Below are 21,591 nucleotides of genomic sequence, written 5' to 3' on the forward strand. Positions count from 1 at the left end.
AAATCCAGTTCACATGTGCATGTTCATAACCTGGTGACTTAGCAATGCGAATTGTCACTGACGAAATCCCCAATCTAACCCCTTATCTGCATTCTCTTTAATTCCAACGTTGGGACTTCATATGCAATTTGCTTGCTTGCGTGTCTTTTTCAGTGGTCTTCCATACATATTAGAATGCAGTGCTATGCCAGTCACATTCATGCTGTAATGCTAAGCACTTCCTGCTAGACAGTAGCATCTTTATTATGGAGACTGACCCCTCGTGAGAAGGGACATAACTCGGTGGTAGAGCATGGGCTTTGCATTCCAAAGATCCCAGGTTCAATCCTCAGCATTTCCAGGCAAGGCCGTGAGCCCTTCACAAAGCCCTGGAGAGCTGTTGCCTATCTGTGTAGGTAATACTGAGCTAGATAGACCCAACAGTCAGACACTGTCTAAGGCAGCTTTCTATGTTGCTAGATGGGAGTGCAACTGCTTATGTAGCCATGACTGGCTGTCAAGAGTTTACCTGGCAATAGTGTTGGTTGGGAGCTGCGACTTTAATTTCCCACAACGTTCCAGTGTAGCATTATATCAGGGTCATTGTGGGAAATGAAAGGAGTACAGCAACTAAATTCAGCTGCTTGGAGCAGTGTTGTCCAAAAAATTAAAAGGGCAGGAGTCAGCAATAAGCCCAGCCAAGGCATGGGACCCCATTAACTGCCAGGGGTTAATGCAGCTTCTAGTTCCTAAAACCTGTATGAGCTTTCTCCCATTTTTCTGTTCTCTGCAACTTTCTGGGATGCATCCCTTTTGCCACTTGGAAAATACAGATAGGATTGATGTGTCTGCTTCTGATCGCCTGGCTCCACAAACCTATAGGTTCCCATTGCATTCTGTGTTAACATTTTTGGGTTGTGTGTATTGCATTTACTTTTGTAAAGATTACAGGGAGAGAAAATCATTTTCACACTTTTATTCCAAAAAATCCCCAACAACTCCCCCCCCCCATTGATGCAGAAATAGTTTAGCAGAGAAATTTTATTCTTCTACAGAGGCCCACCAGTTTGCAAACACTGACAAGCCACCCTTTTTTAGCAAGTCTAACCATTTCACTTATACAGTCTGTGTTCTGCTTGAAATTTAAATCCAGCTGTTTGTGCAATAAGTGAGAAGGAGAGGGCTAGGGGTTCATGACTTAGCAGGTACCTATTGATTTTTGTAGGGGTCTTTGTTGGGCACGCAAGCACAGAATCGTCTTGAGTAATGTTATTGGGACTAACTAGGAGAAAGGGAGCATCATGGCATTGATATGGGATATATATCTCAGTAAGGTTTAGGTGAGTGTTCTTTTTTCCTAAGTGTACACAGAAGTAGATCTTAATTAAGTCGAGTACTTAATAAATAGGCACAAGATTTGGCTGTTTTATTATTGTACGTCAATAGATTCCTTCTGCCCTCCTCTGCTTTCCTCTAAACTCCACTAAAGGCAAATGATGGTTGTGGAATGACATAGAAGGAAGCTGCTTGGCACAAGGCATTCCACCACTTACACCCTCCGTTCTCAAGAAGCCACCTGCCGTTTGGATGCAGAAGGCTTTGTTGGACTAATTTCTTAATCATCTTTGTTTATAATGACATAACCTTCTGGGCTAGTTTCATTCACTGGTACAACACAACGATCGGAGTCTGCAAAAGAGGAGTGACATCCTTCCCCTCTGCACTGAATGTTTGCTGGAGCACCGCCATGATATCCAACCTCAGGGTGGGTGATACAAGTTGAGTTGGGTGGTTCACCCATGTGCCTAAGGTACTCCGCAGTTTCCCCTGCTCCCGGAATGCCTACCAGAAGTCTCTCATAACCTGAACCACCTGTGGGACAATTGCACCCAGCAATATCGCAGAAGAGCTCTGATGAGTACAGGTCAACGTTGAAGCCCTCTCTATCCCCACCAAGTTGGTCTGAAAGTTTCATCCTAGAATGTTGCAGTTCCTGGATGCCTCTCTTGCTACTTAGGAATTCTGGCCCTGCTGTTTCCTCTACGGGATACACAAGACTCTCTACACCACCTTCCTTAAGATTAGCCAAGGATGAGTCACAGGTTCCCTCTTTACTTGCATTGTTGCATGCCGTGAATTTATTGTTGTGTAGCAGAGTGTTCCCTTTCAGTTCTTTTGGCTGATCTGTTGAATCTGATCCATGAATTGCAAGGCAGCTCATGGCATCGCAGATCTGAGATTCAATAGTCTCCCGAGAGGATTCTTGGCTCCTGTAGCTATAAGGGACTTCGCCTTCCAAAGCAACATCATTAAGTATGGCTAAGGCTTGGGGGCCACTGGCACCAGGAGAAAGGAAAGTGAGTGGCCATGGTTTATTTGCTGGTGGGCCCCGCCTTGACCCAGGGAATCCTGTGTTCTGAGTCTTGTCCTCTGAGGCTTTTGGATGGGTCTCTGCAAAGTGGAGCGGCTTTTGCGCAATGACAATGTCGCTGTATTTAATCAAGAAATCCTCGCTATCGGAGCTTTTGATGCAGGAGTTTGCCAAAGCACTTCCCTGGGCTTGGCTTGCATTTTGCTCACTTGTGAATTTGGAAGCAGCCAGCGGAGTCTCTTCCGTAGTCAATTCGAGAGAAAGTTCATTTCTTTGCCCACCATTTCCAGCTTCTTCAGAGGCCTGCTTACTGTGGGTCTGCTGAAGATCAAGCATCTCACTTCTTCCTCCAATAATCATGTATTCCTTTCTCTGGCAGGGCCAGTGTTTTCTGCCTAGGTTATCTTCAGGAGAGCAATGGTTTTGGGCTCTTCTCTTCTGTAGGATATCCACCAGATCGCTGTCTCTTACATCCTCTGCAATTTCAAGGAGGTCTTCACACTGGATTCGTGCAAGGAATATTTCAAAGGCAGCTTGTTCTGTTTCCTCCTCACTGAGCTTCTTGGCCAGTGAAAACTCTGTGGTGGTAGTTGCAATGTAGCCAATTTCCTTCAGTAGCTTTTCTACTACGCCTTCTGGGAGAACAGATTGCACATAGTAGACAAAATTTCCTGTAAAAGTCTGGGGAGGGGGGGAGAAGAATGATGTTAGGAAACAAGATGGATGGGGAAAACCAAGCACTGGGTACTGCTATGGGTTGTTGTAGCCCATACAATGCTCTACAATGTTGGAAGAACCATAGCTCAGTGTTAGTGCCCAAGCTTTGCATGTAGAAGGTTCCAAGTACAATTCTTAGCACCTGAATACTGAAAAATTCAGGACACAAAAGAAAAGTACTTATTCACACAACACAAACTACAGGATCCACTCTGTCAGCTTCCAATGACTACTAGAACTTCAGCCTTTCCTTACTCCTGTTTTTCTTTATGGCATGGCTGGGGAACCTTTGACACCCCCCCCCCCAATGATGCTGTTAGGACTGGGTATTGTCAGTTCCAGCCAGCATGGCCAATGGTCCACAGATGGTGGGAGCTGTCATCCAGCAACATCTGGAGAGACACAGATTCCCTGTCTCTGCTTCCCCCAGCACTCCAATTCGAAATGTGCCCATTGTTCCGAAAAGGTAGGTGGCCCCTGTTCCAGGCCTTATGGACAAATTAAAAACAAACAAATCACCTGGTTCAGATGGAATCCACTAAAAAGTTCTTAAAAGGACTCAAATGTGAAATTGCCCATCTTTTAACAAAGATGACCTTGTCCCCAAAAACATCTTCAACACCAGAGGACTTAAAATAAGGAGAGGCAGGGCTTCCCATGGGGTTACTCAAAGGTACGCAGTACTGGCACCTCTTTTTTTGTTAAATAGTGTGGCACTTACTGTAACAAATTCATGGTGAATAGTGGCACCCATTTTTCTAGAAAAACAGCATTGAGAAGAGGGAGATATCCAGGAAATTAGCACACCTGTTATCTTAACATCCCTGTTCTGGGAAAACTGGTGGAAATAGATAATTATCAAGCATGCAGAAGAACAAGTGCTGCTGAAAAAGAACCAGTATGGCTACCTCAAGGATAAGTCCTGTCTAATGATAATTTTCCAGAGTCTAAAAAAGTTTGTGGGATTTGCAACATAGCAACATTCTGCTTGTACAATAAGCAGAACCTAAGTCACCAAATATGTTATGCAGGTACAGCACAGCTTAGGAAATAACAGGATTTCCCAAGAAAGGCAGAGAAACCCATCTGTGAAATGGAGCAGCTTACCTGAACCCTATTAGAATGGTCAATGACAGTAAGGAAAAGGTACCCATGGAAACAATCCTAATAGCACACTTTTCACTGTGTGCCAATTTTGTGTGAAATGAAAGGCACCCCAACTGTTGTTTTTCCTCCTTCAATTCTGCAATCCCTCCCTCTAAGTTCCTCTTTCTGCCCATGATGATTTCTTTACCTTCCCTCATGAAGGTGAAAATGTAAGATGGGGGGAAACAGTGGTGCGGCAACCTGTGGTCCGACAAAGAAGATGGAGTCTAACAATATTTGGTTTGCTTGACACAAGTAGCCATATGTGGCATCCTCCAGATGTTTCTGCATGAAAATATGGTGCAATAGTTAGTGTGTTGGACTAGGGACAGGGAGGCCAGAGTTCAAATCCCCACTCAGCTGCAAAGCATACTGGGTGATCCTTGGAACAATCAGTCTAACCTGCCTCACAGGGTTGCTGCGATGATGTAATGCAGGGGGTGGAGAGAATTGGACAAGGAATGGGGAGGCTCAGGGCAGATCCACACGCCACATTTAAAGCATATCCAACACACTTTTTAAGGCACAGGACTTCCCCCAAAGTATCCTGGGTACTGTTTGTCAATAACAATCAAGGATGCTAGTAAGGACACCTCTGTGAGGGGGAAACTGCAGACCCCAGGATTCTTTGGGGGGAAACCATGTGCTTTAAATGTGCATTTAATAATAATAATAATAAATAATAATACTTTATTCTTTATACCCCGCTCATCTGGCTGGGTTTCCCCAGCCACTCTGGGCAGCTTCCAACAAAAGATTAAAAATACATTAAGACATCAGTCATTTAAAATTTCCCTAAACTGGGCTGCCTTCAGATGTATGCTTTCATGTTCAACTCCCCCCTCTCCTGCAAAGCTTACTGGAGTGATCATTGGACTAGCCACTGCCTCTCAACCTAGGCCTACCTCACAGGGTTGCTGTGAGGATGCAATGGGGCGGGAAGAACCAGGTACACCACCTTGGGAGGAAAGAGTGGGGGTAACAATGCAAAAATAAAACAAACTTCCCCCACCCCATGTCTGGCTGGGGTCGATGGGACCTCTAGGGCAGCAAGCCCTGGAGGGCACCGCCTTAGCTTTGCCCCTGCTGCTTCCTCCAAGGGGACCCGGCTGCCCGCTTACCTTGAGCGACTTGATCTCTTTCCTCCACGGGGAGAGGAAGAGGTTGACGCAAATCAGCTCCAGGAACTCGAAGGCTTTGAGCAGCTTCCGAAAGACGACGCCCCCCGTCTCCCCCTTGGCCGCCAGGCAGCTCTGGGCGAGGCCGGCGACGTCGAAGCCCCCCGGAGCCCCCGCCAAGCCGGGCTCCGAGGCCAGCAGGCGCCGCGCGCGGCTCTTCACGGCCGCCTCGTTGCAGACCAGAAGTTTCCCTTCCGCTCCGTTGGCGCGGTAGAAGGCGAGGTAGTCCCGGAGCAGCTCTGGCGCGGCGCCCGCCCCGGCCGCGGGTCTCTTCATCGCGCCCAGCCAGCCTGCGCGGGAGGCGGAGACGACGCCTTCTCCCTTGAAATAAGGGAAAGAGGGGCTGAGGTTTTTTATATAAAAAATTAAGGCACAAACGCGCACACACACAACGTGCCCGAGCACTTTTAAGGACTCATCCGGACTGAGGAAGTTGTGGCTACATCGGAGCTCGCCCTGCTTCAGCCTCTTCATTGGCCTGCTCATTGATCTGCCTGGGATTTAAATGGCTACGCCGGCTGTCAGTCAAGGGTGGATCAAAAGGACTTTGTTGCCGACCCGAATCAGGAAGTGGTGGGGAATTCGAGGCGCGTCAAAACGAAAGTGAAAAGAGCCGCTTGGGATGGTGTCTGACGCTCTTGGGCGTCTGGAGTGGACGCTGGAAAGTGGCAGTCAACTTTTTTTTTTACTCGGAGTAAAACCTATTGAAATGCCAACTTGCGCCTGTTGATTTCCAGTTGTGTATACAGCATATGTTCAAAATACTTTTATTAAACCACATGTCGTCCCACCGACACCCAAGAATCCTGGGAACTGTAGTTTACCCCCCACAGAGCTACAATTCCCATTACAGTACCCTAAAAAAACACACTTCTCAGGATTCTTTGGAGGAAATCATGTGCCTGCTCTGTGTAGAATTTAGTTGGTTACAACCCTATTTGTTGTTCCTAGGCAAAATTCAACATTTATTTTATGTTAATTCATAAATTTGTGTCCCCATCCTAGTTCCCACACTAGCCCAGCAATAAAACACTAGCATTAAAAATGAATCAAACTTTAAAAACTTTCAAAAACAATTTAAAACATCTAAGAACCTTTCAGAACAACCACATACTGTCACAGCTAATATTTTCAGCGTTATGAGGAACAATGTCTTTCATCCATCAAATGCCTGGATAAATAGGCATGTTTAAAAATTTCTCCTGAATGTTAATAATGAAGCAGGCAGATGGACCTCACCAGGGAGGGCATTCCACAAATGGGGGAGCCTTTGTTACTCTGCTTCAGGTGCAAAATATTGTTATGAGTTGGGAGGGTAAGTCTCCGTGAAACCTTGGGCCTCCTTCCAAGCCTTCCATCTGGTATCTGTAAAGGCAGAATGTATGCAAGGAAGCTTGCCAAACTACTCCCTTTGTCAAGGGAATGGCTTTAGCAGGCCAGTTAAGTGCTCATCAGCATCTCAGAGAATGAGCTAAGGGGTGGTGCTCTTCAGGATAGGTGGGGCATTTCCCCACATTCCCCTCACCTGGCTGGAGGCCAGGTGATCCTCTTTAGCCAGAGTTGTTGTTATTGTGCGCATGAGCTAAAAAGCTGAATGCTAGAAGCTGCACACAAAGAGATTTGCTTGCACTGTGTTGGACTTTGGGGCTCCCCTGGAAAACTAAAGGGGGAGCAATATCTATGTAGCTGCTGTGAGCCCCTCCATCTTGTGCTCAGTGTAAATAAAGCCATATATCCCAAAGACACCAGAGTCCTCACTGACCTTAATTCCTAGGAAACTGAACCCTGGGCGGGTGTTTGGAACTGCTGGAGTCGCTCACGGCTCAGAGATTGAGGTGGCCTTCATGGGCTGAGGGTTGTTGCCCATGTTAGCTCTACTTCAAGGAGACCCACTGAAAGTGATGGAAATGACTATATTAAGCCCCATTAAAATTTCAGTGGGTCTACTCTTGAGTATGACTTAGCTGTATACAACCCTTAGTGTTAGGATTAAAAACTGGCTTTGCAATGATGTCTCTATGGAGAATTTCACCATATTCTGCCTAGCACGGTTTTTCCTGCTGCTGCAATATAATGATGAGAAAAGTCTGCAGTTGCCCCTCTAAGGTACAGTGATTTTATCTATAGTGAGTCAGGGTATGGCATACCACAAAGACTCCGGATCTCAACCACCTGCCAAATCCTACTCCATGTCAAGTTAGCAAGATAAGGGTTTGCTTTCACGATCTAATTAGACAGCTGCTTCAAGAGTCTTCCATGAATTGACCTGTGATTACTTTTGAGTTGCAATCAACAACACCATAATGTTATAGAGCAGAAATGCCTTATTCCCCAAAGTACCGGGATGGATCTTTCGAGCATCATTTATAAATTAATAATCGTAATTTCCTTAAGGAGTCATGATGATGCATTTGCCCTTCAATAGAAATATAAAAATGGGCTTTCACATCCCAGATCTGATAATGATCCAAGATTCAAAGAGAAGAGTATTTTAGACTGAAAACACTTCAGAGTGAAAACTATGAATGAAAACAAGCAAGATCCAAACACACTGGTGTTTGAAACCAGTGGAGGTTCGCCACACCATGTAAGGAAGGTAGAACTGGATGCAATTTCCCCCCTTCTTCTACTTGTTTAAGCCTTGTTCTGAGAAAGATAAGAACGTAGAAGGCTGTTTTATACTGAGTCAGACCATTGGCCCACCCAGCTAAATATAGCCTACACTAACTGGCAGTGGCCTTCCAGGCTTTCAGGCAGGGGTCTCTCCTAGTCCTACCTGGAGATGCTGGGGCTTGTACCTGGGTCCTTTTGTATGCAGAACAGATGCTGTACCACTGAGCTCTGTTCCTTCCCTATGGCCCTCACCCAGGCATGTGTGAGCAACCAGAGCAATAGATGGAGGGGACACTGTCTGGCAGTCAAACCAGGCAATGGGGGAAGGGCGGGGCTGGTCCAATGGTAGCTCAGCTAGCCTGGCTATTGTTGCATTGCAGCAGAATTGTTGGGAAGAGTGAAGGAGTGTGTCTTGCTGTCAATTTGTTGGAGATCTTGGCCACAGATCCATATAAGGCCATCATTGCTTTGCAGCTTCCAATGTCCCTAAGGGTGCCACAAGCCTCTTTCTTCTGTTTTTGCCCTGGTGGACTGATATAGCTCCATCACCAGAAGTGACTATTATTATTATTATTAATCCCTAATGAAAGGAAACACAGGAAGGGAATGTATGATGAATGGACACCTGTCCTACCCCCAACTTGCACACAATGACAAAAGGGAGAAGATGGAGCAGCAAAGCTTCCACTAGTCTGACCCTTTCCTTCCAGGCAATTGTACAGATTGTGCCCAGAGGGAGAGGGCAGGGGTGACTAGCAACGAGGAGGAAGGGTCACTCAGAAGGCATTTTGACTGAGGTTCCCCCTAAAACCTGTAGACCACTTTTCAATTTGCGCTCCCAAAGGGGTGAACAAATAACATGATTCCAATAAGTAAAACAGTGCAGTATCAAAATTGCTACACAGACACACACACACTCATTCACACATTCATTCACACTGCCCATTCAAAACTCATATACATGGTTCCTTCCCACCCCCAAATCCTAGGAACTGTAGTTTGTTAAGGGTGCTATGAGTTGTTAGGGACTCTCTCAACAAACTACAGTTTCCAGGATTCTTTAGTGGAAACATTAAAGTGGTATAAGAGGGCTTTAAATGGATGGTGTGGCTGTGACCATACTCACAGAATCATATATGAGAAATAAAAAAGCAGCAAAATAAAGCACCAGAGGGGTTTAAGTCCCGAAGTCATGGAAGCATAAAACTGTCTTTACTTGGATACAAAATTATATCACTGAGAGGGATAAACAAACAGCTTGTAAAAGGGCTTTCCAAAGTTCTGGTGCTGCAACCAAGTAGAACCTTTTTCTGGTGAAAATGAATCCATGTTCCATTGAGGAGCCCATGATAATCTTCTGAACACCCCAAAATTCTTTGGAACACCATCTGAAAAACTCTTGCCTTATATCCACCTGTTGGAGCAAGGTTATGAGATAATTTGGATGTCTTTGTGGGGTTTAGATTGCATGTTACTGTTAATCACCATCCATCAACAACAAACAACATTTTTATCCTGATGCCCTTCCAAGGAATTTGGGCACAGTCTCTTTTGCACCTTTCCCACCCTTACAACATCCCTGTGAGGTAGGTGAGATGTGAGCAACTGGCTCACAGTCACCGAGGGAGCCTCACTACCGAGTAGGGATTTGAACCTGCATCTTCTCAAGTTTCTAGTCCAGCATATCACACTGGCTCCTTCCAGTCAGATTTGTGCATTTCATTGCTTTATAAAGACAAGTGGAGAAATTTGAGGGCCAAGCTAGACATGATGTTAAAATTGGCATTTAATATACAGGATTTTTAAAAAAAAGGTTTGGGGCAGGGACTGATAAGTATTGGGGTGGTAGCAGGTCTCAAGTGGGGAATTTACTCTTTTCCTTCCTGATATTTTCCCTTCTCTGGAGCTGCTATTTTTCATGACCTCAGAGTCTAGCAGTGATCAAGGCTAAAAGCTGGAGGGCTTACGAGTCTCCAGCTACAGAGGAAGACTAGATTCACAACTTTGAGCCTGCTCTTGGAGATCAGGAGACACCCCCCCCCCGAGCTTGCCAGACAGGAGCCATTCCCTACCACTAGGGCCTGCAGTCAGAGCCAGGACTTCCACTAGCAACTTTTCCTGAGCCTAAGGAATCCAGTGCCTCCTGATGGTCACTGGTTCAGCAGTGTAGAGCATACACTGGAAGGGAGGCGATGGAATGGAGGATGAGTGCCTGTCTTCAGGCCAGAGGGTAGGCCTTTTAAGAAGTTAAAGTTATCTACAAGAGGGTGGAGCCTGGGGGAGGTAGTCTGGGAGCAGAGGCTGTTAAAAGGCTGTCTGCTCACTTGGTGCTGTCCGTGGTTCTGCAACTCCTGACCTGACTTGCTCAGGGGGACACAATACTCTATTGCAGGCATAGGCAAACTCGGCCCTCCAGATGTTTTGGGACTACAACTCCCATCACCCGCAGCTAACAGGACCAGTGGTCAGGGATGATGGGAACTGCAGTCTCAAAACATCTGGAGGGCCGAGTTTGCCTATGCCTGCTCTATTGGCACCCCCCCCCCCCAGCACAAATATTGGCTTTGGGATTTCCCCCAAGAATGCAGCAGGGGAGGAAAATGTTAAATCACCCTTCCACTCCTGCTGTGACCCTGATAATTATCAGCCGCTACTACCCTGCCCCAAGTTGACACTGTTTGCATTTTTTTAAAAAGAACTCTGCACATTATATGCAAATACACATTTAACATCAACTCTACTTTGGCTCTGAGTAGTTGTTAGGTGCAATTGCTAAACATGATCTTCACAAGCAGAGGCAGTATACCTTTGCATAGTAGACACCAGGGACACAGTAAGGCAAGGCGATCCATCACCTATATGCCTGGCTGCTTGTGAACGTGTCAGAGACAGCTGATTTGTCCCTGTCAGAAACAAAATGTTGGGTTAGATGTACCTTGGTCTTATGCAGAAAATAAGGAGATCAGAGCTGCTTTTTAGCCTCAGTGATCCTGTGAGGGAGAAGAGGCTACAAAGGTAGCAATTTGCCAAAGGCCACCTAGTAAGCTGTGGAAGAAGGGATTTGAACACAGCTCTTCTATATTCCAAACTCAGCACTCAAATGATTGCATCACATGCCTCTTTTTAGTAAGACCCAGTAAAAATAGGGAAATGCATATTTTCTTTTGCTTTCCAGTTCTTTGGTATGCAACATAATAATCGTGTCTCAAGTCACAATAAATCTCCCCAGACAGCTTGATCACTGAGGTGGGTAGGGGAAAAGGTTTGTGACAGAAAGTAGATATAATATTTGGGTTTGGAACTGGGTTAGCTCAGTTAGAAATTTAACTGGGAAGCCTCCCGTCTCATTCACTTAAATACAGAAACATTTCCCTATTTATAAAATGGGGATATTCTGATACAAACTAAGGATATCTTTTTATCTCTCTTGAGCTGAACTCTACAGCTAAATGAAACACTGAATCCTCTCCTATTACTAAGTCACTGGCTTACATCTACTAACAATTCTTAAAAAGATAGATGCAACCCCTTTATCATATATTCCTTTTGTTCTAAGACATGCAAAGCACTGTAACAAACCTGACAACTAGGTTTGACCGTATGACATACATCTACATTAGAAGTATTTTAGTCCGATGTGCTTTCAAATGCTACAAAAAGACCTACAGGAGATACCCTAGCACAGGAGTTCCCAAACTGTGGCCCATGGACCAAGGTTCACTCAGGTGTGTCTGTGGATTTGTGGTTGAAGACGGGAGATGGCACATCCATTGCATTAAATATCCAGATTGATTTCTGATGGCACTGTTATTGCTTCTATTGTTTTGCAATATGTTACAATAAAGAAAAGAAGCAATAAAAATACATTTAAAAGCTGTACAGCATCTAGTACAGAGCATTTCAGTTGCTACAATACGCAGAACAATCATTAAGATTGTCAATTGGTCCATTGGGTGTGGAGGGAAGTTTGGGAACCACTGCCCTAGTAGATGCCTTTATTGTTTTACATTTCAGGGGGAGAAGAACAATCTAAAACACAAAGAAGAATGTGCAGGTAAACTTTCATTCCCCCCCCCCCCTGTAAAAACAAAATCCACAAGTAGAAAATAGATAAAGTTTTGTTAAGTATTATGGGTAGGTGGGTGATTATCATTCCAGCTTATCACCCTTTCTTAGTCTTGAAGGATTCCTTCAGAAGCACAGGTCAGGAATCATTGCCCTTTTACATTATTCTGTTGAAAAAAGTCTGATAGTGTTCCGTAGAGGTTTTCAGTAAATCCAGTGGGACCAGTGGAATAGGGATGTTCTGTTCACACACAACAGTTTCGTAGGGAGGGGCAGCTTCCATCGGGAATGATGAGGATAAGGAAATGGAAGGGATGGGTTGCGGCAGGCCCTGCAGTCCGACCAAATACCCAGCATCCCTTTCTCCTGCAGCCCCTGGAGACACCTCTTCTTCCCAGGGAATGTTTATAGCAGAGTCATTCCATCGACAAGGGTCTATCAGGGAGTAAGGCGGAGGGTCATCTGTAGGAATACAGATTTGCACAGCTCCAGGCCCCACACACTCATCATAGCTGAAAGAAAACAGAGCCTCAGGTTAGCTTTGCCGCATAAATATCAGAGGAGAATTGTGCTTACAAGAGAAGAAGAAATGACAAACAGGGAAAAAAGTTTTAGCAGATGGCCTATCTATTCATAGCACTTGCCCTTAGGTTGGGAGGGACAGAACTGTCCATTTTCATTTTTCCAAGCTTAAATTCATTTCTCCATATTTCTACAGCAATTTGTAATTAAAAAAAGTTTCTCATGAAAATACAGCAGCATTTTGGAAAAAAATGATCCCAATAATCACATTTTTGTATGCAGTTTTATCTAATCTACACTTTTTTTTGTAAAGCAATGTTCTCTAATATAATGCATTTTTTGTATGTTGTGTTCACAAATATATGTGTTTTTATGTACATGCATGTATATGCATTTTCGTACACATTGCAAAATTTGGCAAATCCTGAAGGATGGCTGTGTTATGAAGCTATATTGTTTTGGAAAATGCAACTTTGGTAGGTTTGCCTTCAAATGTGATCTGTACTGAATCCCCACCCTCCAATACCAAGTCACAAGAAGCAGATTACTTCAGTGTTAGGTTAGCCACACTGGCTATACAAATATTACATATCATTCTATTGATTTCTGATGTTCAGGCTCTGTGTCCTGTTGCTTTTTTTAAACTAAAATGACACCATCCGCACAAAAGAGGGAGGTATATCAGCTGGGGAGAATTTCCTGAAACAGCCCAATGAGGACCTTTGGAATGCAGGGCAGACTGTTGTTGGGGGAAACAGACTCCACACTGCAAGATTTTGCTACAGGTCCCACTGATGACAGTGATGTAAGTATGCACAGGAATGCAGTCTTAGGGTTATAATTCTTGTTTGAGCAATCAAAACCAAGCTGTTCTAATTCACTGCAGTCCAAAACCTTGAGGCTAATGCAGGATTAATGCTTTCTGAACATACAAATGTTCACTCCCTGTGGGCTCCTGAGTAAGGAGTCTGCTTCATTGGTTTCTAATGCACAATTAAGGTTTCAAAAAGCTGTGAACACTGCTCAGATATACCTTTTGGAGGTAATGAAACATAGGATGCATTTCAGAAGCTGGCAATGACAGAAGGAAGACCCCTGGAGAAAGTCAGGGGTGGGGTGGGAGGATAGGATGAGGAAGTGGGGGGTTAGAGGAATACAAAGTTGATGAGGCAAGCATTTTTGCAACAAAAGTAGCTGGGAATATATTAGGAACAAGGATGCTGTGCCGTTTCCTAAAGAGCCCACAATAAGAAGTTATCAAAGAGTCCATAAAAAAAGGATATCCAGAATTAGTTTCACTGAGGTAGAGGGCTGTTATCTGTGTGAAACATGCTAATTTAGGTTCCCTACCCCAACCCCCAGGAACCAGTTGACAGAATGGTAGGTTAAATGTCCTTCACTGTAATTTTAAAGAGATGATGGGATTCTAATAACCCTACAATGAAAAGATGTCAGATTTCCATTAGAATTGTCTTTTTTAAAAAACAGCATTGCGTTATAATATACATGTGTGTGAGAGGTGGATGGGAGTTGCTGCTTCCAACAGAACTGTTGAATATCTCAGAACTGAGTATCTCAGTGACAGAGCACATGCTATGTATACTGGCAAGGTCTCGGGCTCAATCCATTGCCCAGTGGTGGCAGCTTCCCACTGGGACTGGTAGGGTGGAAGGCAGGGAGCCAGAGCCAATGGCAGGTGGGGCAACACTGAGAGTATAAAGGCAACACTGAGACTAAGGAGGAGGCTGCTGAGCAGTGCCACTCTCTGGGCTGGATGTAAGAAAGGAGGCAGATATACGGGGAGCTGGCTGGGGGCACACTGAGGCTGGCGGGGCTCTGCCCAATTGGCCCCATGGACCAGCTTCCATTGCCATGACATTTCCAGGTAGGTAGAATAATAGAACTGTAGAGCTGGAAGAGACCCTGAGGATCATCTGGTCCATCCCCTTGCAAGGTGATGAGAAAGACCTTTTCTGCCCAAGAGCCTAGACAATTGTTTCAATCTATGGCAGACAGTGCTGAACTAGCTGGATCAATGACTCAGCACATAGACAGCTATATATATGTTCATAGCACATCCTGATTCCAATCTTGGCGGCTTGTAGTAGCAGTGTGATTTGTCATTGTTCAGTGGAAGTGACTTTACCACACAGACACACCTAGGAAACATGAAAGAGCTTACTAAACAGGCTGAAATTTGTAAGTTTTGATCTTGAGAAGAGAGAAAATTTTGAAGATGCTCCTTTTTACACAGGCATCCCCTTGATCTTTTGATGCGAGTTTCCTATTTTAATTGCTGTGCTCTTTTAATGGGATTGTTCCATTGCATATTTTAATTATGGATGTTTAGATTCTAACATGTTAATGGGAATGTTTTATGGTGCGTTTTAATTATGGATGCTTATATTCAAATTTTTGTGTAATTGGTTGTTATATTTGTAAACTGCTTGGAAGCTTATTCTGGAATTAAGCAGTATATAAACAAACAAACAAAAAACTTCTCATGCAACTAGTAAAGGGAAATCATGATAACCAGAAAGCACATGGAGCATGCTCTAAGAAGTTGGTGTGTGCATATGTGTGTACAGAATACAAAATCCAACCCCACTTGGACTCAAACCAGACCTGAGATCCATAGTCAGGGTCTCCCCCATTTCTGGTAGCATAGAGCTGAGTGATCCTAGAGAATTGGTGAGATCGATGGAGCATCTACTCTCCAGTCACACAGATGGGAAGGATGATCCTGACACTTTTTGAAGTACAAGCTAAGAAATGACATTGATGTTTTCCATAAGGGTTATGTGTCCAGCTCACTGTCAATGGCCAGTTCGCATGGGTAGTAACAGTCTAGGACAATATTGCAATGATGAACCAAACAAGGCTTCAAAAGGCTCATATGATAACCTTTTCATTTCACAGTTGTAGCAGGGAGAAGAGGAAGTCAGTGTTACTCAGCGTCTTGCTATCTTGCCAATAAAGTCAGTGGAACAAAAGTTATTGTCTGAATCATTTTTTGTTTTGTCTTCAGTTTGGATTCTTTTCATTACTGTTCTGTTGCTGAGTTTTAGCTGCATTTGTCATCTGTTTCTAAGGCAGAAGGAATGAAACACTGAAAATTGTTTTTGCTTTTGCATAGGTTGGTTGCAGAATGTGGGTTTTCAGATTTTGAATTTTGGGACTGGGAATTGGGATGGATTTTATGCTACAGACTTTATGATGGCAGTTTTATTTTGCAGGCTCAAAGATCCCACTTACACCATATATTTAAAGGACTCATATCACTTTAACAGCCATGGTTCCCACCCCCAAAAATCCTAGGAACTGTGGTTTATTAAGGATGCTGACCTTACAGTGCTACAATTCCCAGCACCCACAATAAATTAATTACCAGAATAATTCAAGACTGTGATATTAGAGTGACTTAAAAGTATTGTGTGGATGTGACCTAGATGTTGCTGGACTTCCAACCCCCAATCAGCCACAGCCAGCATGACCAATGGTTAGCAACATTTGAAAGGGTGCAGGTCCCCAAGCACGGCTTTACTGAGACTCTAATGGAAACAGTTTTAACAGATGTTCTGGGAAGTTTTTGAGTATTTGAGTCCCCTGGAAGCATTAACTGCACCAGCACAAAACAGAAACTATTGATGAAGGGCAGCCGGATATCATTTGAACCCTCCTTTACAACAACAACAACACCACTTTGCATCTGCCATTTAAAAAAAAATACCTCTCACATCAAATAAATCTGCCATGCTCACAGAGATCCTGGGTCCATGAGAAAGCCATTAATTCACCTAAAGGGACGATTATAGATATCACTACCATCTAGTTAGGGTTGTCAAGACAAATTGACCGCATGGCTTCCATCTGATTGCCTTGTGAGCATGGCAGGATTATGATTTTTTAAAAAAGATAAAGAAATAAAACTCAAATGAGAGCTGTAGCAATTTTCTTAAATCTAGTGTGAGAACCGATTAGGGATACATCTAGAGAGATAATCAAATTGAGTCCTAAATGAGATTTCGGTCATTTGTACATCAAAGCAATTAAATTATTAAACACCCCTAAGGCATCTTTCATAAATTAATTTCCCAATTAGAATTTTATATAAATAGTGTTTCTGCCCTAGACGTTCTTCAGAAAACACACACACACACACACACACACACACACACTGGCTCAGATTCATCCTGCAAACTGTTGAGTGGTTATCTGTGTCTTGCAAGGGCTTAAACCCTAGAAGATGCTAATTCTCTGTCATATGGTGACTTCGGTCCTGTTTCAATACCTGTCACTTTAGCATTCCTGGAGGGATCATTTCTGGGTGAGGAGCTGACAGCCCCATTTAGTTATGCAGTTGTAGACCTGAGAAGCAATGTACAGTTTGCAAGTGGTGAATTGGCCCTTAGATGTTTGGCTAGTATTACTTCATAAAATGGAGGGGATCTTAGCAAAATTGAAAAACAATTTTGCAATTCGGTATTAAAACCCTACTCTCTGCATATAACACAAAGCAAACTTTGGGTTTTCAATTTTGGACCTGAGGATGCCAGTAATGAACGAATGAATAAATAAATAAATAAAGTTGTGTGTGTGTGTGTATGTGTATGTGTATGTATGTGTATGTGTATGTGTATGCATGGCTTTTTCATTACTATTTGATGCTGCTCTGTTTCAAATCTTCATCTTGGATCAGTGAAGTGAAAAACCAATCACACAATTCATTTAAGAATTCAAGCTGTCCAGAGAAGACAAGTCGGCTTGCCCTTCTCATACGATAATAACTCCAACTGGATATCTATTCATTCTAAAACTGTAGTTAAATAACTGATTGTGCTTATCAATCGATTCATCAGACAAAGCCATGAATTACACCATTCAGCCCTCCTCTTTTGTTTTTCTTGCCCACCTGTGCCAAAGAGAATATGAGACACAAGGCATACCTCTTTGGCTCTGTTGGTGATTTGGAAACTATTCATTCAGCTTCCACCCTCAGAAAACTATTTTAAAAATCCATTTCTTACTCATCAACTTCTACAACATAATGCTTTCATCCATGGGAGCACTTTTGAAAAGCATTCCTTTGGAGGAATATAGGCAGGAAATATTATATTAATTTATTATTATTATTTTAAAAACCCACACCATTTATTTTTATTGAATGAAAAAGCTACGGCTGGCAGAAAGCTAATGCTATTTATTCATTAAAAGCAGCAGGGTAGATTCTCAGATCCCATAACATGGAAATCCTTCGGTACAATCCAGAGGAAGTTGGGAAGGGCTGCTTTACATGGTACTTGATCTAGTGAAGCTGTATCGACAATGCTTATAGTCACAATGGCTATGTTCTGCCTTAACTGTTAAGAGGCAGTAGGCCACTGAACACTGAACTGCCTACAATTCCCAGAGTTCCCTGGGAAGGGAGGTATGGATTGTTAAACCACTTTAAGAAGTGTAGCTCTGTGAGGGGAAGAAGTGTCTTCTAACCACTCTCAGCACCTGAAACAACCTTCAGTTCCTAGGATTCATTGCGGGTAAGCCATGACTGTTGAAAATGGGATGAAATGGCTTAAAAAATGTGTAGTGCAGATGGTTCCTTGGAGGTAGAGAGAGGGGCAGAGAAGGAAAAGAAGTGGCATAATCTTTTTAAAAAAATAATAGAGGTGCAGGTACTGCATACCATTGAGTACCCCCTTTTTAAAAAGCACTGGGTGTAATGTGTGGGTGGTCTTTGCCTTTGCCCGAAATAATTCTAGGCCCCTACACTGTTCAGACAGCCTCATTTCTCAGTCCTTTTAACCCTGTTCTACAGTGGTACCTCGGGTTACAAACGCTTTGGGTTACAAACGCTTTGGGTTACAAACTCCGCTAACCCGGAAGGAGCTGCTCTGGGTTGCAAATTTTGCCCCAGGATGCAAATGGAAATCACGTGGTGGCAGCTGCCGCGGAGAAAGCACGCCTCAGGTTAAGAATGGTTTTGGGTTAAGAACGGACCTCCGGAACGAATTAAGTTCATAACCCAAGGTACCACTGTATTGGAGAGCTAAACGAGAGAGACCATCTATTATCCTGACAAGTTGCTGTAACTACCGTGTGCTCAGCAGAAGAGCAACAAATGGAAATCTATAAAAGGAAGATAGCTACAGCCACCCCAGTTATTTATTTATTAAATGTCCATTCTCCCCGCTTTCTGCCGAAGGAGTCCAGGGCAGCAAAAAAAAACAAAATAGCAAAAGATACAATTAAAACAAAACAAAAAACAAAACAAAAAACCCCCAAACCAGTTAAATACATTGAGTGGTATCTGATGCTAGTCCTATTCAGAGTAGACTCACTGAAGTTAAATGGGTATGGCTAACCTAGGCTCTGGTTCCTCAATTCTGAGTAGGCCTTAGATGGATAAAACCTATTGAAAGCATTTGGGGAAAAAAGTTTTTTGTTTCATTTAAGTTCTTAAAACAAATTATACAAATATAATGATTTAATAAATAAAATTGTAATAATTTAATATTTTCAATTATTGTATTTTTTATTATAGCCAATAATTTCAAGGTTGCCAGAATCTTGGGGAGTGTAGTTTACCCCACACAGAACTACAGCTCTTAGCACCCTTAACACGTCATGGTTGTTAAAAGTGGTATAAATGTGTTTCAAATGCACCATGTGACCTAAGTCCCACTCCATCCCTGAAACTTGCCTTTGCCCTCATCACTGCTCACAGCTCAGACTTCCACCTGTAGGTCTTTATTGCCTTACCATCACCTGTTTCTCCCACATCATTTATAGCAGCCACTGGGGTTTGGAGACCCTGCCTGTGTCTCTCACCCACACTCAACGCTGAGAGCATATTCTGGTGGAAGAACATTGGGACTGAGCCCAGCAGAGCTCCCATTTCCACACCATTCATCCCAGTAATAAAAATGCATTCAAAAGGTGCTTACTGGGGAGGTGAGTCGGGGCAGGTGACATTGACCTGTGTCTCCACATAAGTGCTGAAATAGAAGGCTGGAGGGAACTCCTCTATGCAACTGGATCTTAGTTCTCCAACTGAGCCGCCGTAGAAGCATTCTGGAGCTGGAAGAAAGAAGAAAATACTGGTCCCACAACACTGCAAACAGGCATTTTGTAGATTTAAAATTTGTATGCTGCTTTTCAGACCTAACCCCCCCCCCCCCAGATCACATCTGCACCACCCATTTTAAAAAAGCATTCTCATATTGCTTTTAACAGCCATGACTCCCCCTCAAGAATCCTGGGAACTCTAAGCGTGTCAAGAGTTGTTAGCAGACTTCTATTCTCTTCACAAAGCTACAATTGATGAGTTCCCTGGGAAGAGGGATTGATAAACCATTCTGGATAACCAGACCCCTGCAGAGCATGTTTGACTGAGAGCTCTTGAATGGATGAAATTCTTAAATCATCTCTGGAAACTGGTGAATTGCCTTGGTCTCTACGCCTTTCCCCACCAATCCCAGGTTATTTTCATGCCGCTAGGGTCTCATACACACCATACATTTAAAGCACCCTGGTACCCAATGCTTTCCAAGTTACTTTGGCACCTGAGGCAGAAAATCCTACAAGTGCTTCTCCCTGGGAGTACAAAGCAATAAATGTAAGTCAAACAACCAATGACTTGTACCCTTCCATGCCACCCCAAATCAGCCGCATCACTCCATCCAGTGGAAAGGCCCTGTTCAAACACACAAAGCCTGGCTTTGCTGTATCTAGTTTGCAAACTAAGCTTGACAGCAACAGAATGAAAAGGGGCTGGTGGGAAAACACACTGGAAACGTTTGCAGAACATCTATATTTTTGAAGAAGTTATTTAAAAAATCAGAACAGTTCTCTTACTGTAACTGGCATCTCTTCTCAGCTGGAGATGTTGAAAGCACCTATTCTTTCGCAGGCTGCCGATGATGATGGCCACGCAGGAAAGGAAGAGAACTGCTCCAATCACTACACCAGCTACCAGCACAGAAGAATCCGACATGCTAGTGTCAGCCTTGCCTTCAGTGAAGTGGGTAAACTCAGTGATGGGGATGGTCTGGTTCAGATAAATTGCTACACACCAGTGAGGAAGAGAGGAAGAGAGAGAGTTGAGGCGATACTACTGGTAGGGATGGGCAAATTGGTTTATTTTGGTTTCTCTCAGTTCTTAATTTTTCCAGTCTTCAGTTTAATTCTCCACATATCCACATCAGTTCATGATTTTTTTACATGAAAAAACAACTATTCTCTCGTATGAACTTTTGCATGCAATTTTACCTAATACACACTTTTTTTTTACTACTTGGGGATTGAACCTGTGATCTTCTGCATTAAAAGCAGATTCCTACCAATGAGCTACAGTCCTTCCATCACCAGCTAAAGTCCATTCACTAATACACACAATTGTGCAAAGCAATGCCCCCTAATAAAATGCATGTTTGTATGATATTTTCACAAATATATGCATTTTAATCCACCCTTTACCCCAGTATATGCATTTTTGTACATGTTACTTGGTTGGAGAATGGCACTGCAGAATTCAATGAAGTGCCAGTTTCAAAGGATAGCTGTGTTTTGGTTTGCAGATTGTTTTGGGAAGTGTGGATTTTGTAGGTTCACCTTTAAATGCAAACTGAACCAAATTTTTCCCACATCTCATACTACAACATAGTAGGCCCATTTGCTCCAAAGAGCTACTGTTTTGAGGGGCAGACACACAAAGGAGCCCATGTTAACATAAAACCCACATCCAGTGTGGTGTAGTGGTTAAGAGCGGTAGTCACGTAATCTGGGGAACCGGGTTCGAGTCTCCACTCCCCCACATGCAGCTGCTGGGTGACCTTGGGCCAGTCACACTTCCTTGAAGTCTCTCAGCCCCACTCACCCCACAGAGTGTTTGTTGTGGGGGAGGAAGGGAAAGGAGAATGTTAGCCGCTTTGAGACTCCTGAAGGGGAGTGAAAGGCGGGATATCAAATCCAAACTCTTCTTCTTCTTCTTCTATGAAAACC

At 43.5% G+C, this 21,591-nt stretch overlaps 2 protein-coding genes across 2 annotated transcripts in view; both read right to left on the reverse strand.

The window, feature by feature from the left end:
* Window positions 1–940: 940 nt before the first annotated feature.
* On the reverse strand, window positions 941–5,902 carry LOC310851302 (uncharacterized protein). Its single transcript, XM_083753529.1, has 2 exons — window positions 5,335–5,902; window positions 941–3,031 (listed from the first exon to the last, which is right to left on the reverse strand). The coding sequence occupies exons 1-2, from the start codon at window positions 5,875–5,877 to the stop codon at window positions 1,595–1,597; spliced, it is 1,980 nt and encodes a 659-aa protein (XP_083609655.1). The 5' UTR covers window positions 5,878–5,902; the 3' UTR covers window positions 941–1,594.
* Window positions 5,903–9,194: 3,292 nt separating this feature from the next.
* Window positions 9,195–21,591, reverse strand: part of BEAN1 (brain expressed associated with NEDD4 1) — a 51,921-nt gene continuing 39,524 nt past the window's right edge. The window contains exons 4-6 of the mRNA XM_083753533.1: window positions 20,446–20,655; window positions 19,536–19,668; window positions 9,195–12,581 (exon numbers count right to left, since the gene is read on the reverse strand). Coding sequence (XP_083609659.1) covers window positions 12,227–12,581; window positions 19,536–19,668; window positions 20,446–20,655 — 698 coding nt within the window. The 3' untranslated portion in view covers window positions 9,195–12,226. The remainder of the gene's footprint in view (window positions 12,582–19,535; window positions 19,669–20,445; window positions 20,656–21,591) is intronic.

This window comes from Podarcis gaigeae, assembly GCF_964106915.1.
Source record: "Podarcis gaigeae genome assembly, chromosome: 8".
NCBI lineage: Eukaryota > Metazoa > Chordata > Lepidosauria > Squamata > Lacertidae > Podarcis > Podarcis gaigeae.

Bases quoted from the DNA above. Each gene is read 5' to 3' on its own strand.
- LOC310851302 (XM_083753529.1), bottom strand. From the start codon at position 5,877: ATGAGCAGGCCAATGAAGAGGCTGAAGCAGGGCGAGCTCCGATGTAGC. The intron at 3,032-5,334 runs GTAAGCGGGCAG...CCCCCTCCCCAG, and splicing joins AAGAGATCAAGTCGCTCAAG to ACTTTTACAGGAAATTTTGT.